Below are 16698 nucleotides of genomic sequence, written 5' to 3'. Positions count from 1 at the left end.
TGGCAGTAGCCCCAACCCCCCCTGGATCCCCCAGGTGCCCCCAGAGCCCCAGCCTCTGCACTGAAACTCAGTGCACTGTCTCTCCCCACCCCGAACTGCTGTTCCCCAGCAGACCCTCTGCAGCCCAGGCCAGGTAAGGGCCCACCTGGCTCCCCTGACACGCAGGCCCTGCTCCCCGCCCGCGTCCAGATCCATGCCAGTCTCCTCTGGAACACACTCCCCAACCAAGCTTCCCGGGGTCTCCCTGCCTGGCCCTCCAGGGTGCCGCCCCGGGGAGACCTACCTAAAAGGTAAATGTGGTGCCCCTGCCCCCAGCTGACTCCCAGGAGCACAGGTGCCTGGGACCTCCAGCCTCAACTGGCCCCATCCCACCCCGTCCCCTCACTTCCCAGCAGTGAGACCCTTGCTCAGAGCCCTTCTCCCAGGATGCTTCCTGGGGGACCCCGTGCCCCACCTGCCAACAGGGTGAGGATCCCTTCTCTGCCCACTGAGACACATCTTGCACCCCCACCCCCAAATGGCATAATCTGACCTCGGGCTGGAAGGGGGCGTTCGAGGGAGTCTTCTGCAGCTGAGGCCCAGTGTGATGGGACCACCCAGTGAATGTGTGCATCCGAAAGGGGGTACAGGCCGGTCCCCCACCTGGGAGCTTTCCCGAGAACTCTGGTGGGGTTGGGGGGCGCAGGCACTGGGACGCGACCCTGGGCTGGGTCGTTCTGAGCTGCTTCCGCCTGAGCAGCAGAGGCTGGAGAGCCGACACCTGGGGGCCCCCCGACCTGCACTTAACCTGCCACCTGGCAGAGATCCTGGCTTTTAAATCTCCCGGGCCCAGGGAGCAGGTCCACCTTCTCAGCCAGCCCCTGCCTGTGCCAGAGCCCGAGCCCCAGGGACAGAGCTCCCCAGGTTGCCCCCCACCCCATGCGCCCCGGAAGCCGCCCGCTCTGCAGGTCCCCACGCTCCCCCTAAGGGCCCCAGGCCACACTTGCCTTTTTGGGCTCCATAGAAACGGGGCTGCCCATAGAGGACGTTGCTGTTTCCATGGTGATCCAAGTGGCTCATGGGTAGGAAAGTGGATGCCAGGCTCCCCGAAAACCTGGGGTACCCGGGAGCTGCAGAAACAAGGAGAGTGGCTGTCAGGGTGACTCCTGGTGCCTGGCCCCCCGTCCCCACAGAGCACCCCCCACTCAGCCTCATGCTGCCCCCCCCGCCCCACAGCCCAAACAGCATTGCTGACGGGTGAGGGAGACGGGAGGGCGGGCAGGGTGCCATGACACCCCCCAGCAGCACGTGGCTCGTGGGGACCCTGGAGCAGGGCGAGCAGAGGGGCTCTGAAGAAGCATCGAGGGAGGGGCACAGGGAACACAGGGTCTGAGGGCATCCACCCAGCCAAGATGGAGCCCGGGCTGGATGCCACGTCCCGCCAGCCCAGCGTTCCTGCCTCCGGCTCCCAGGCTGTCCTGGCACCAGCGGTGATGGGCAGCCCCTACCCAGGGGCCAGGGTGGTCCGGGTGGGGCAGCTTCTGTGGGTCACAGGCATCTCCACCCTGACGCTAAGACCCCACCCCCACCCCAGGGGGGCCCCCTCTGCACTCTGAGACATGCAAAGGAGACTTGGCCCCCTGGGGTGGTGGCTCCACCCTCAAAAGAATTCCCTGCGTCGATCTGTGACCCCAAAACCCTCGCAGTGACCTGGGGCCTGATGCCCTCTCTGGTCTGACCTGTCCATCTGTCCGTCCCGGGCAGCCGGGGAGGGTGGGGCTGTCTTCTCTCCCTCAGGACAGAAAGGACCTGGCACAGCCAGGGGTCTGCCAGCCCAGCGGGTGTCTGCTGGGTGCAGGGTCAGCAGCTGCCCGCTGGGAACATGGGCTCCCCAGTGTGGTCCTTCTGCAGCCCTGGGCCCAGCGGGGAGGGGTTGGCCAGCCTGCAGAGAGGGGCTGGGGGCCCGGTGCCCATTCCATCCATACCCAGCTGGGTGCCAGGCTTCTCCTTGCCAGACCCTGGTGCTGCCGTTTGTTAGAGGGAGTCTGGGGGCCCCCAGGGCAGGGTTGGGCCGGAGTCTACTCTGCCGAGGCCAGGGCTGGGCGTCCTGGGAGCCCGGGACGCAAGCCCAGGAGCCTCCTGACTGCAGAGTGGAAGGGACGGACAGAGGGCCCAGGAATCCTGTCTTGTGGATGAGCTGCTGTCCCAGCGCCGGGGACACGCTGCGTGGGCAGGAGGGGGCCCAGGCCGTGCCGGACCTGAACGGAGCCCAGGGGCACCCAGCTCAGAGCAAGTCCTGACGCCCTGGACCCCAAGGCCAGGCGGGGCACCCTGATCCACCTACCCGGTAGGCCACCCTCTGCCCTGATGTCGCAGCTTGATGTTCTCTGGCCCCAGGAGTCACTCCTCCTCGGCCACAAGTCCTGCTTGCAGCTCACAGCCTGGCCCCGAGGGCACCTCATGCTTGAGTTTGTCCCCTGCAGCTGGGCAGGCCAGCCTGGCTCCTAGAGCAGGCGCCTACGGGGCTAACTTTGGGGGGTGGGCTGGGGGGCAGAGGCCTGGGAAGAGGGACACTGGGGAAGCCCGCACCGTGGCTGACAGAAGTCTCGTTTTGGTAAACAGGAACCTTGTACCTCCTTCTTGCCAGATGCCCATTTTCCATGTCCGGACCCCCTCCCCTACCCAAATGCTTTCCTGGGCAGCAGAGATCAGCTGGCCGTGTGGTGGGCGGTGCGGGGAAGGGGATAGCCATGGGGCCACGTGTCCCCACTTCTGAGCCCAGCAGCTGGTGGTCCAGGCCAAGGGGTGGGGACAGAAACCTGCCAGGGGTCCCCAGTCCCAAAGTCCTCCCTGCCCCACCCCTCGCCCACCTCTGGCCTGCTCTGGCCCAAACCTCTGAGGTCCTGGAGAAGATGGGAGTTGGGGCTGGACAGGAGGTGGCAGGAGACAGGAGGGGGCAGACAGCAGTGAGGTGTGTGTGGGGGGGGGCAGTAGGCGTGGCAAGAACCTCCAGGAAGGAGGGGCAGGGGGTGCGGTGCAGGGAGGGAGGGAGGAAGGAGGCTGAGGATGGGGTACGGGGGGGGAGCGGCAGTGGGGAAGCAGGGTCCCCCCGGAGGCAGCGATCAAAAGGCTCCTTTCTTTCTCCCAACAAGACTGCATTCTCCGAGTTGAAGAAGAAAATAAAAATGATTTTTATGAATCGGAGCAGCTGTTCCAAGACGAGAAGTGAGGGCTGCCCTTGGCCGGGCCAGGAAAACGCCAGCGTTCCTGGGTGGAGTGGGATTCCACAGCTGGGCGAGAAGGTGGCGCTCGCTGCCGGGGAGCTGGTGGGGGCAAGCCGGTGGAGAACTGGCCAGGGCACAGGACAGCAGGGAGGGGACAGAAGAAACAGCTGCAGATGTGCAAGGCCAGGAGACTGAGGGCCTTACCCGGCGGCACTTGACCCCTGGGACCAGGCTTCTGAGGTCCGGCCATCCTGGAGGGGACCTCCTGGCCCCGAGACCTCCCTTCCCCAGATGCCATGGGGCAAGGACACAGCTACTGTGGTCATCTCATTTTTTAGGGATCAAACCAGAGGCTTAAGCAAAGGGCCAGGCTAGTGCAGCGGGACCCATACCCGGGGAGGGGTCCCGTGAGGGCGTGGGTTTCCCTGAGAACAGGCCCACCCCCACTTCTGCCACGTGAGATGGGGGAGCTGGGGCACCCCCAGCACCTGTGGGATGTGATGGAAAAGGGCCAGCAGGGGCCTGGCAGACTGTCACAGCAGGTGGGTGGCTGGACTGCACAAGGCCTCCCCCCGGCCCCTTGGCCCTTGCTGGGGGGTGCTAGGGGAGGGAGGGAGGAGAGCAGATGATCACGGCCAGGTGAGGGGCTGTGGGGGCAGGGCTGGGGCTGGCCACAAGGCTCCAGGGGGTTCCAAAGGGGCCCTGCTGCCGAGGCTCCCCTGCCCACCTGGGCTGGCACTGGAGAAGGGGTGGGCTCTGGGTGGTCCGGGGCCTGGCTGCAAGCTGCTCTCAGCCTGGGAGGAAGAAGGGGTGGCCCCCTGGGGGTGCACAGAGGCCCAGGGTGGTTTTACGTCCCTCCCCGCACGGCCCCTCCCCACCACCAGCTCAGTCAGTCCACACTGATCCCATGGCTCAAATTGCTAGAAAATTCTTTTCCCCACAGTTGAGCCATGAGCTGCCTCTGTGGCTCTGGGTGGCCAGCAGGGCCCAGCAACAGCCTGATGGAACCCCTGCTGGGGGTGCAGTGGGCAAGGAAGCAGTTGCCGGGCCTGGAACCCGTGTTCACATAGCGTGTTGGGCGGGCCTGAGGCACCTGGTTGACTTCAAATGGCGGCTGTCCAGCCAGAGGCCCCGTCCCCTGCTGGCCTCGGCAGTGGCAAGGAAAGTCCCCCTGAAGCAGCCCTAGCAGAGCCCCTACCGCTTGCCAGCTCTGCCTGCCTGCACCCTTACTCCACCCTCACTGAGACCTCCTAGGACACCAGAAGCTGTACCCCCAGCCCCAGCTCCTCCTACCCTTTAAGAATCTGTGGAATCGGCCCTGGGGACCAGGCCCAGACACCAACTCAAGGCTGGCTTTTTCTAGCAACGGGGTTCAACTGTGGTACACCAGTCCATGGATGACAGGAGCTACCCAGACTGCTGGGTTAAGAAAGATTCTGAGGATGATTCCCCTGCAGCAGGAAAGTATGGTAATCGGCTAGCGAGGTCTGCCCTGGACACAGGACAGGTGGTAGCGGCAAGTGTGCTGGGCCCTACTAACCCACTTTAAGATTTGAAGGGCAGAACCAGGCAACGCCCCCTTCCCAAGCCTCCCGTGCCAGCTGGCCCTGCTTCTCATCCCAGGCCCTCTCAAGCCAGGGCCAGACCCGGCTGGTGTCGGGCACCCAGTACTGACCATAACTCCCTGGGCTCTGGTCAAGGGTGCAGCCTCAATCACCAGGAGCCACACCCCAGGGCTTGCCAGGCTTGGGGAGCACAGCCCCTTGGGGAGAGCCTGCTACAGCAAGCTAGCCTTATTCCTCCCCACTTGGGGTCTGGGGTCTGAGAGCAGGGGTCGGCGCCTGCCTCACCCCACACCCATGCGGGCTTAGCAGCAGCTTAAGACTTGGAAGGGTGCCAGACTCCTGTGGGCATTTCCGGAATGAAAGCAGCGGGCCGCCCACCCCAGCTGGACCCAGGGAGCCCCGGACACTCCTGAGGCTCCTGGCACCTGCTGCAGGGAGGAATGCAGCCTTGGCAGCTGGAAACTCTAATGCAGGGGCCTGGCGTGGGTCTTTCCCAGGGGCCCTGAAGGCTAGAGTGTGGGAGCAGGCAGGGGGCAAGGGAGACAACCAAGCACTATCAGAGCCTACAACATCCTGGCCACAGCTCCACCAGGAGGGGCCCTCCATCCCACGTGTCTGCCCAGACCCTCTACTGGCTGCCTCGACCAGGCCGCCTGTGGTCTCCAGGTCTCCAGGCAGCAGCTCCCCTGGACACCCCATCATGCCTGAGCATGACACAGCCATGCAGGGGACAGGGGCACTGACCCCCTCCTCCTCCCGGTCAGGCCTGGACTGCCACGCCCATGGCCCTCGGGGAAGGGCCAGCCCAGGAGGCATCCCCCTGCAACAGCGGCCAAGGTCACACCAGGGACAGTAAACAAGTAAGTAAACAGAGGCATCAGGGGTGTCTGGGACGGGGCAAGGGGCAGCCTGGGGAGCAGATTGTGTGCCCAAGTAATTTGGAGGATCAGGAGGTGACAGGCCTTGGACAAAGGGGCCATGTGGGCTGTTCTTGCCAGCACGGTGGTTAGACCAAGGGTGCTGAGCTCCCGGCCCTCCGTGCAGGCTCCCTGTGGTTCCTGGACCCTGGAGGGTCCGACTGGGGTCACCCTTTGCTAGGCCCCGTGCCCGGCCGCACTGATCCTGTGGGCCCCGTCGTTGTCTGGAGGCTCTCAGGTGTGCCCAGCATGAAGCCAGACAGGGCAGCCACTCCAAGCCTCAGTTTCCCTGTCTGCAAGCAATACCAGTCAGAGCGACATTCAGAACTGCCATGATGTAGGCACAGAAAGACAGGTGAGCCCAGCCGGAGGGGCCCTGTGCCATGTTCCCTGAAGCAGCCATGCACGCTGCAGGGTACCAGGCTGGGCGCCACAGCCACCAGGATGGCCCTGACTGCAGCAGCCCACTGCCAGCAGATGAGCCTTTGCCCGGTGCAGAGGTCCTGCAGGAAAGCGTGGCCAGAGGGGCCTCAGGCTCTGAGGAACGGGGGGCGGGGAGGGTCAGGCAGGGTCTCCTCTAGGAGGCAAAGGGAGCAGAGGGCAGAGAGCGGGACCCTGATGGGGGTGGGGGTGGGGCTGGGACCCTTTAGGGAGGGGTGCCCTGGGAGAGATTAGGGACAACGGGTGCCGAGAGAGACAAGCGGCAGGCACATCTGAAGACCCCTCCGTCTGGTCACGGTGACTGGGAGCTGGGGGGTGGGGGGCCTGTCTGAGGGCAGCCCTGATCCCCAACCCGCCTCCCCATGCCCCCTCCCTCCCCAGCTTGTCCCTGCCAAGTCCAGCTCCTCCCCCAGGCCCACTGGCCACCAAGGAAACTGAGGCTCAGAAAGGGAGGATGTGCTGATGGATCTGGGAGAAACGGAATTGGGTTCAGTGCCAGGGGCCCCTGCAGAGGGGGTGCAGGAGGACTTCTTCCAGACAGTTCCAGAAGGACAGAGCTGGAGGCGTCCCCAGGGCTCTGAGGGTCATACAGGAGCAGGTGGGTGCTGGGGGCAATGTCCATCCCTCGTGCAGACATGCTCCATGAACCCCCTGTCCCCCAGAAACCCTCGGAAGGAACAGAGTGAACCCAAAGCTCAGAGGGTCGGGGAGAGCCTGGAGCTCCTCGGTGTCTCCCCGGCCCCCACCCTGGGAGCTGGGGCCCGTGGGGGTCGGCGTGGCTGCACAAAGAGACAGGCTTGGGCACCAGTAGGGCCGGCCAAGCACCCTGCAGGTGGCATGAGCGACCACGGCGGCTGCGCAGTAGCACTGCGCCCCGCCCCGCCCAGCTGGCGGAGCAGACCCGCCCTTCCTCTGCCCCGTGGGTGGTCCAGCTGCGGGGCGGGGCGGCCAGGGAGGACCCCGCGGGCCGACAAGGGGACCAGCTGCGCCCCGTCCCCGCTGACCCGCCCCGGCCTGGCCACTTCCGCCGCCCGCCCCCGCCCCCGCCCGGAGGGGCAGCTTCTGGCAGGACCCCTCATCCTGGGGGCGCCCAGGGGTTGCACCGAGGCGCTGCCACAGGCCAGATGTTCCAGGCAGCTGCTCGGAGCCGCGGGGCCGCCCAGCGCGGGCGGCACGGCCGGGGAGGGCCGGAAGCCCCTGGCCCCTGCACGGACCGCCCAGGCAGCCCACCCGGGCCCGCGGCCCCTGCTCTCCGGCCGTGTCGCGTGCCCCCCGCCCGTCTCCCCCCGCCCCTGCCCGGCCCCGTCCCCTGAGCACACACGGCAGAGGGACAGGCCCCGGCACGCGGGGAGCCAGCTGGCACCCCGTCAACGAGCAGCCGGGCGGGCTGCCAGGGCCGCCTGCCAGGAGCCTCTGCCGCCGGCCCTGCCCCACCCCGCCCGCCGGCCTCCAGCGCTTCCGCTCCCGCCCCCCCTCCCAGCAAGGCAGCCGGCACCACGCAGCGAACTGGGAGGGGCTGCAAGGCAGAAGTGGCGGCCCTGGAGGGAAGAGAGATAGAAAGTGGGTAAACTAAGGCACGGGTCTTGAAGAGGCTGAGACGCTGCCCCCCCCCAACAGGAGGCAGGCAGCATGGCACCCCACGCTGGGTGCTGCTCCCTGATGCCCACCTCCAGCCTCAGGTGCCCGCCCTGCACGTTGGAGCCGGGCTGGGGCCTCTGAGGCCAGATGCTGTCTTCCCTCACCCTGTCACTGCTGCATGTGCCAGCTGGCTGTCCACCAGTGCCTGCCACCAAGCCTGGCATCCAGCACACTTGCATCCCCCCCCAGGTCGCAGACATGCTGAGAGTGGGGGCCACGACCCACGCCCACCAGGGCACCCGGGGCTGGCTAGATGGCTGCTAGCCCTCAGGGGAGGCAGCCAGGGCCACTGCTGGTTCTGCCCCCTCCCCTTCCTGCTCAGACCCCACCAGCTGCAGAGGATGGTGAGGAGGGTACAGGCCAAGACCAGAGGACCTGGGTGCCCCCCACTCCCCTGGCTGCTGGCCTCCTGCCCAGCCAGGTGGACTCCTCTGGGGCTCCCAGGGAAGACAAGAACCCACCGAGGCTCAGGCCCCCTGGGGGGTTCAGGGCTGAAGGGGGCGCCCCGAGCAGTACACCCCCCCACGTCAGCCGTTGACACAAGGGGAAGTGGGTGGCTGGAGGCCGTTGGGGACTCTGTCTGCAGGCTGCATCCCACCCCACCCTCCAGAGCGGCCCCCAGAGGGGTGGGGGCACCTTCTTCCTGGGCCCCAGGGCAGGTGGCTCTGCCCACAAACTGCCCTCCTTGCCGGTGGGGACTCCAAGGGTGGGACAGAGGGGAAGGAGGAAATGTGCCTCCTGGGCTGGTGCCATTCCCAGGGTCTGATCAGTTGCAAGGAGGGGAAACCGAGTCAGCTGGCCCGGCACCCCCCATGCACCTGCGGCTCGGCCAGGATGGGGTGGTGGCCATTATTTCTGTTGAGGTGGTTACACGTGGCTGCTGCCAGCCCCCTGCTGCCCCTGCTGGCTGCCTCCTCCCTCCCGCAGACATCCTGGGAGTCGGAAGGGCTGCGGGACTGCGCGGGGGCGGGGGGCGCCTGGGAAGCCCAGCTCTGTCCACATTGGGCAGCTGGGGTCCCCCCAACCCGGGGGAGGTGGGTCTGGGCAGGGGACCCGCTCTGCACACCGGGGTCCTCGGGACCAGCCTGGCCTCCCCCAAGCCCAGCGGGCCAAGAGCCACCCCTTATCACGTCTGACGTGTGCATCCCACCAGCTCTTGGAGCCCAGGTTATTTTAACAACTGCCCTCACTCGTCACCTGCCCCGTCTGGAAAGCAGCCCCTTTCTCGTTGCACAGAGTTCCCATGGCTCTCCAGCGCCGGGTGCTAATCTGCCTGGAACACGGGCAGGCGGGCGGGCACGCTGTGGGTCTGCCGCACTCTGTAAACTCGATGCCCGCTGCTCGGCAGTCATTGAATTACGGCAGCGCCGGTGCCAGCAGCGGAGAGTCCTCTGTGCCCGCTGCCAACTGCAATTACCACTCCCGCGTGCCAGCACCGGCGAGGGCTTAACCCTTCCTATGCCGTGGGCATGGACGGTGGAGGGACTGTCCACAGGGTGAGTGTGCACAACGCCAGGTCCGAGAGCCACGGCCCAGATCTCCAGGCCAAGGGACTGAGCAGAGACAGCAGGGCTGGGGGCGCCAACCCTGGGGAGGGCCACAAGTCGAGGGGAGCCCTGGGGTCTTCCTAGGGCCTGAGAAGCCAAGCCCCCAAGACACGGACCTGTTTTTCTGGGGGCACCCCCCCGAAAGCCCAGGGTGGCATCCCAGGAGGAGCCCGGTGGTCCCAGCGGGACTCTGTCATGCAACCCTGCATGCTGACAGCTCACGCCCGCCCACCCCTCCCGCGGACACATCTGGAGCCCATGCCTCCGGCCCGGGGAGGGGGGCAGCCCGCCACAGAGAGCGCGCCGGGCCCAGCTGTGCGCCACATTTGCTGCACTCCCCAGCACCACCCCACTCTTCCTCTCTCCGCCCAGCTGTGACCCACATCTGGCCCAGACCGCGGCCTACAGCACCCGCCCCTGCTTCCAACCCACCGCCCCCACCCAGCAGCGGGGGCTCCCTTGGCCAGCCCGGAGGCGCTGGCTCCCGCTTACCTTCGTGGGAGTGGGAGAACCAGAGCTGGGAGGTGGCAGGGTGGGAGGCGCGGTAGGCCTGCTCAGAGGGGGCCGGACCGGGGCCGCTGGGGTGCGAGGAGGCGGCCGAGCCCAGGCTGCCGGTGAGGAAGCTGCCCATGAACGAGGAGGCCGGAGCACTGCCCATCAGGCGGCCACTGGCTGTGGACACAGGGGGCAGGGCTGAGGCAGGTGGCAGCTCTGCAGGTACAGTTGGGGTTCAGGGCAGGACAGCAGGCTCCGCCAAGAAGACCCTCTCCATGCATGGCTCTCAGGCCCCAAGCCCCCGAGCCTTTGTCTTCAAATATCCACAAAGCCAACAGCCCACCCAGCTGTCCTCATGGGCCCTCCCAGTCACACTCAGGGCCCGGAGTCTCTATGCTCAGGCCCCTGGCAGTTACCCCCCTCCTCTTTGTGCAAAAGCCCCAAGAATGGACACCTTTGTCACCGTCATCATCATCACTATCACCTCCACTACCTTCACCACCACCACTGCCATCACTTCCACCACCACCACTGCCACTACTGCCATCCCCTCCACCGCCATCCCCTCCACCGCCATCACCTCCACCGCCACCACCTCCACCGCCATCCCCTCCACCGCCATCACCTCCACCGCCATCACCTCCACCGCCATCACCTCCACCGCCATCCCCTCCACCGCCATCACCTCCACCATCACCTCCACCGCCATCCCCTCCACCGCCATCACTTCCACCGCCATCCCCTCCACCGCCATCACCTCCACCGCCATCCCCTCCACCGCCATCCCCTCCACCGCCATCACCTCCACCATCACCTCCACCGCCATCACCTCCACCATCCCCTCCACCCCCATCCCCTCCACCGCCATCCCCTCCACCGCCATCCCCTCCACCGCCATCCCCTCCACCGCCATCACCTCCACCACCTCCATCGTCATCATCATCTCTACCATTACCTCCACTATCACCTCTCCCACCATCACTATCATCAGTATCACCCCACCACCTCCACCATCGCTGCCAACATCACCTCCTCCACCACTGCCATCACTCCCACCCCCTATCCATCACCTCCACCACATCACCTCTACCACTGCCATCACCTCCGCCATCATCATCATAACTGACAGTACAATCAATAGTCAAACAGATGCCAGGTTTGGTGCCAAGCAAACATTTAAGTCCTTTGGTGGTCAAGGTGCCCTGTAGGTAGGCCTTCTCCACAAGGGCAGAGCACCCCAATTCTCTCAGGCCAAGGAGGCCACTGCCAGGCCCACCAGACTCAGTCAAACTTGCCAGGTACTCTGCCCATATCTCCCTGAAAGGGCCAAGGTGGAACCCCAGGGTCAGCAGGGCCCCAGCCAGGGGCCGTGTCCCTCCTCTGCAAGCCTGGCAGCACTGGGAAGGCTTGGTCGTTCCCCCCAGCGGTTTTTCCAACATCAAGACAGCCTCTCTGGATCCAACTAACTGACTCGTCAGACTGGGGCGTCCTGTACCATGTGAGCAAGGAGGGAGTCAAGAGGCAGGGGGTGGACTCTGAGGCTGTAACTGTACCCATCTGTCCTGAAAGGCCCACCAGGGTGCCTTTAGGGTATGACCTGGCCCGGGCTGGCCGGAGGCTGCACACAGCTATCCACTTCCCTGCCAGGGTGGAGGTCCAGATGCTGTGCAGGCCTAGCGGGTGCCCTTGGCCATCTCCCCTGGCATCTGCACCGTCCAGGGCTGCAGTGGGGCTCCACAGCTCATTAATCCAGCTGGCCGTGCCCCCTCCCTGCCCAAGTGCAGTGGCCCTTGGGCTGGGCTGAGCTTCCCTGGGCTGGGATACAAGGCTCTCATACATGCAGGGTATGTGTATACACACACACACACACACACACACACACACACACACACACACACACACACACATAGACACAGACAGGTCACTGTGCATGGAGACCCCTGCTACCTGCTGGGTGGTCTCGTCAGCTCAGCTTTGCCCCACCCCACAGGGTCCCCCAATATGTTATGGCCCCTGTCATGGGCAGTGAGCCTGGCCTGGGAGTCGACTGAGTGGGCGTTGGGGCTGGCTGCGGCCAGGGCTCAGGGGCGTGGGAGGCTGAGTGTGGGGTGGGGCTGGTGCGGTGGGCAGGGCGGCAGTGGCTCCGGTCGCCCGAGGGAAGCTTCAGGCCGGGCAGAGGTGAGTCAGGGCAGCTGTCTTGCTGGCCGGGAGGCAGGGGGATTTGTGAATTTGCTATGCCTCATCCAGCCTGGCTTGGCCCTCGGAGCTTCCCAGACAGGGGGTGACTCAGCAGGGCGGGGGAGAGGGGCAGCCTGCAGAAGGCAGCTTCCTCCCTGTGCCGGTGGGTGCGACCTGGGCACGTGGGGCCTCACGCCTCGGGACACGGCCCCAGGGAGGAGCAGGCGTATGGGGGTGGGGGTGGGGGTGCTAAGTATCCAGGGGCAGGGACTTCTGGGGCTGCGGGCCTCTAGGCCTGGGCCACAGGCGCTTCCCGCTGGGCGGAGCCGGGGCTGGGACGGGAAGCGGCCGGGCAGGGAGCGGGCGGTTCTGGCCTGGCCCGGGCCGGGTCCCTGGGGGAGCATGCCTGTGGGATGAGCGCGGCTTCCTGCTGCCGCCCCCGCCCCTCCAGGGAAGTCCCGCCGCCCCCGGCCCGGCACAGGGGGGCGGGAAACGGCCGCATCCAGGAGGCGGATCTGGATAAAGGATTTCTCCCAAATCCGGGCCTGAGAACCCCACACCTTCAGCTCTCCCACAGGGGCGGGAGCAGGGTGGGGCAGCAGCCTTGGAGGCCAGGTCCCGGGGGGCGAGGGCAGCGCAGCTCAGCACCCCCACCTGCCCTGCAGATCCAGGGAAACTGAGGTACAGAGGCAGCTCCCTCGATGGTCTGACCCACCCGGATGCCCCCAGCTGTGGAGACCCGAGTGGGTGGGTGGGGTCTCCTTGCCAGCGAGACTTGAAATCTGGGTCCTGGCTTGGAGCGCAATGGGCTCCCCCAGATCCCGTCCCGGCACCATCCTGGAGGAAAGCCTGTGTGCGGGGGGCTGGGGGACAGAGGCGGAGCTGCCTGTGCTGGCTGAGAGTGAGCCAGGGACCCACCGTGTCCCACTGGTTGGTCCCCAGAGCCCCCTCGGGCCTTACAGCTGTGGTTTCCCCGAGCCCATGAGGAAGGGACCCTGCCACCAACGTTGGGCATGCGGTCAGGTGACAGGTTCCAGCCCCTCCGGCCCCCTCTTCTGGCCAGCCAACCTGGATCCTAGCTCCTTCCCGTGGGTTTCCCCATCCAGCTGGGAGTCTCCCCGTCTCCCTTTTCCCATCACACTGAGAACAGAGGGGCTGGGTTACTGTGTTCTCATAATACAAATATCACATCTTTAATTTCCATCATGAGAAAGCCCAAGCTACGAGGCACGAGGAAGGGAGCGGAGGCCAGACAAGACCCTGCAGTTCCTAGAGGGTGGGGCAATTTCCAGCACACGCCCCTCTGGGTGACACTGGGGTGGTCCCCTGTACCCCAATTCCATGTCCAACACACCTTCCATGCATGCCCTCTCAGGGGCACCCACCCCTCCCTAAGCGGCCAGTGGGGTCACACACACGCCACTGGGGCAGGCGAGGGGAAGACCCCCGAGGGCTCGGGTAGGAACCAGGGAGCAGGAGGTGTGGGCCAGGGGCCGCTAGCCCCCAGCGCCACCCCCATACCCTCCCTGCCCTTGAGCAACCTGGGAAAGTCCCAGAGCTGAGCATCCCCGTTCCTAAGTGTCCCTCCACCTCCAAGTGTGTCCGATGGCACGATGCCCGCCAGCAGAGCCCGTACAGCCTGGGAGCACAGAGCAGCTGGGCCGGGGCCAGGCAGGGCCATGTGTCGGCCAAGTCCAGCCGGGAACTGGCCCGAGGGCTCCCCTCCTCTTGGCAAGGTCCTTGCCGACGAAACTCTGTGGAGAGCAGCCTGGGGGGACGGGCAGCGGGAGCCCCAATCCTGCCACCAATGGTGTCAGCTCCCCTCATGTGCCAGCGGCTTTGCAGACCCGGCTCCTCCTGGGCAGGGGCTGGCCACGGATGGAAGATGGAAACCAAGGCTGTGGGGCCTTGAGGACCCTGGCTGGGTTCGAGGAGCCTGTCCATTCCCTGGTTCCCTGTGGCACCCCCAAGGGTGCCTTACCCTGCCCCCATGTGCACACCCTGGCCCAATTCTCCTGGGTTCCCCCAACAGCCAGGTTTAGGGGATTCCTAGGGGAAGGGCCCAAAACTCATGCAAGGGGTCACGGAGGCAGGGCCCTCTACACTGTGCCATCGTCCCCCTGCAGCCCCCTTGCCCACTGCACCCCCCCAAGCCCCCGGGACCCAGGGCTCCAGCCCTAGTTCCAGAGCCGGCTTGGCTCTGCCTGGTTCACCGCGAAGGAGCAGCCCGGGCGCCGGGCTGGCTGAGAAAACCACTCCGGAAGCCAGGGCGCCCAGTGAGGCCGGCTGACCCCTGGCCCCCAGGTCCCAGCTCCCCATGTCCGGAGGCCTGTCTGGTGGCCTCGTGGGCTTGCCACCCCTGTGTCTGGCGACAGCAGCCACATCCCTCTCAGCTGCCCTGGGCCCCCTGCAGAAAGGAGGCTTGGGGAGTAGCTGGAAGGAGCTGGGCTGGACTCTCCCGGGCCCCCAAGACACACATGTGCCCTCCAAGCCCAGTCCAGCCCAGTCCCCCAGGTCTGCCAAGTGACCTGCTAGCACATAACAAGTGCCAGCAAGCTCAACTGGACACGGCAGCGCGAGGCCAGGCAGCTATGCCCACCTGTGCGGCCAAGATGGGGCCAGACGCTGGGTGCTCTGGGGGGCGCTGAGGATGCGTGGGGTGGCAGGGGCCCTCGAGGCATAGGCTGAAGCCAGCGTCCACTCTCTCCATGCCTACCGCGGTGGCCCCTGACTCTCCCCCACTTCCCTCTCTCCCTGGGCTGTCAGCCAGGAGTGTGCGGGAACAGCGTTAGACGGAGGGGCCGGGAAGGGTGCCTGCAGCCCGGAGGGCATTTGTTTTGAGTCAAGGGGACCACAGCGACCGCAGCCTCCTCCTCTGCAAACAGGGAAATGATTATAAAAAAAGAAAAGGCCTCATCGAGCCGGTGGCTCCTCATAGCTCCTGGGACGCCCTTTCCCTGGCTCTGGGCTTCTGATCCTTCGGCTGGCGGGCTGCTGGCGCCGGGACACCACGCTCACTTCCTACAGAACTCCCCAACTTCCCTCCCCAGCCCAGGGTGCCTGCCCTGGGCTTTCCCTCTGGTCTGCCAGGAGGCAACGAGAAGCTACGGTGAGAATGGAGTGACGGCGGGGTGGGGTGGGGGGCGTGGGCCTGGCCACGGAGGGGTTAAACTTCCCCTCTCCCCCCACAAGGCCAGGCTGTGAGTGAGCAGGGGCCAGAAAGGTAAGGAGTCCACCTTGCAGACCTGCCCATGCTCTACCCACTCCAGGAAAGAGGAGGTGGGGTGCCTCGGGGTGCAGGGCGAGGGGGAACCAGGCCCCATGGGAGGGCCCCACCTCTCACCAGAAGCTGCCCTACAGGCCACGCCCCTTCGCACCTGTAAACCCCCCTGGGTGTGCTCAGCGCTTGATTCCCAGGCGGCCTGCAGCTGAGTCCCGAACGGCCCACTGGGCTGGAGCCCACCAGAGGCCCAGGAGTGTGCTGTGTATGTACATGTGTGTGTGCACGTGTGTGCATATGTGCACGCATGTGTATGCTGTGTGCGTGTGCACACGTGTGTGTGTGCATGTACACGTGGGCATGGGGGCACGTGCAGGAGCGTCTGAGTGTGAGTGTGTCCTGGGTGTATGTATACGGCAATGAGCATGCAAGTGGGCTGTAAGTGTACATGTAAGTCTTTGAGTGTGTGGCCCTCAGCATACACATATGGGCTATATGTGCACATGGCAGGCTTCCTTCCCAGGCCTCGGGGCCCCAGGGGCTGTACAGTCCCCCCCGAGAAGCTACTGTCAGCAAACAGCCTCCCCCAGACTTGGCCCTGGGAAAAGCTCCTGGCCTCTAGTTCCACCCACCCCCTTAGGGGCACAGGAGGGAGCCCAAGAGACCCCTGCCTGGATTCTGCCTGCCTCCTCCTCCACCCTGGCCTGGAGTCACCCTGGTGCATTTGAGGCGGAAGGGGGAACGGGGGGGCCCTGGACTCAAGCCTGCACCAAACTGCAATCTCAGCGTCCCAGCTGCCCTGCTGGCCTGGCCATTTGGCCCCAAGCTGCATCTCCAGTGGGCGTGGGGGTGGGAGAAGTGCAGACCCCATGCCTGGATTCTGGGGTGCAGTGGACACTGCACTTTCTGGGTCCCGCCTCCCCAGAAGGCAGCCCGGCCCCTCTGCTGTGGGACCCTGGGGGAACAGTGACAGGTAGTGCCCAGTTGGCCGGGCCCTCCCCTGCGCAACCAGACCCTGGGGCCCACAGACGCTCCAGCCCGGGCACCGCCCAGCCCAGATCTCTCTGCACCGTGGGCCCTAGAAGTCCCTGGGGGTGCCTCCCCCCACCCCCCAGCACCAGCAGCTGCTGTCCCCATGCCCTGTGAAAGGTTCTGGACAACAGGAGGAAGCTGGGATGGCAGGGAAAGAGCAGAGACAGGAAGATGAGGGGGGTGGGGGGGGGGTCGGAAAGGTCTGGAACCACTGGGTCTTGGCCTGAGGGGAGGCCAAGAATGGGAGACCATGGGTGAAGTGGGGGGCAGCCGGGGGCCAGGGGCACAGGCCCAGAACCGGGCAGTGGCTCTCGGGCCATAATAGGAAAACTATGTGGCCGCTGGGCCGTCCGACCCAGGGGACATGGAAAAGGCTGAGGCAACGGCGGTTAGGGCTGGGCCGACCACCGACAACCCAAAACTAATAAAAGAAAAGGAAAATCGGACAGAAGTCTGGTTCTT

The 16698-nt window shown here is 65.7% G+C and overlaps 1 protein-coding gene across 1 annotated transcript in view; it reads right to left on the bottom strand.

The window, feature by feature from the left end:
* The window catches only part of BAHCC1 (BAH domain and coiled-coil containing 1), a 54056-nt gene that overhangs the window by 22430 nt on the left and 14928 nt on the right, over window positions 1–16698 (bottom strand). Inside the window, exons 2-3 of the mRNA XM_077166203.1 lie at window positions 9804–9983; window positions 987–1109 (exon numbers count right to left, since the gene is read on the bottom strand). Coding sequence (XP_077022318.1) covers window positions 987–1109; window positions 9804–9983 — 303 coding nt within the window. The remainder of the gene's footprint in view (window positions 1–986; window positions 1110–9803; window positions 9984–16698) is intronic.

The sequence above is a fragment of the Tamandua tetradactyla genome, chromosome 6 (assembly GCF_023851605.1).
Source record: "Tamandua tetradactyla isolate mTamTet1 chromosome 6, mTamTet1.pri, whole genome shotgun sequence".
In the NCBI taxonomy this organism is placed as follows: Eukaryota; Metazoa; Chordata; class Mammalia; order Pilosa; family Myrmecophagidae; genus Tamandua; species Tamandua tetradactyla.
The sequence above is the reverse complement of the archived record's forward strand: the minus strand, read 5'-3'. Positions and strand labels throughout refer to the sequence as shown.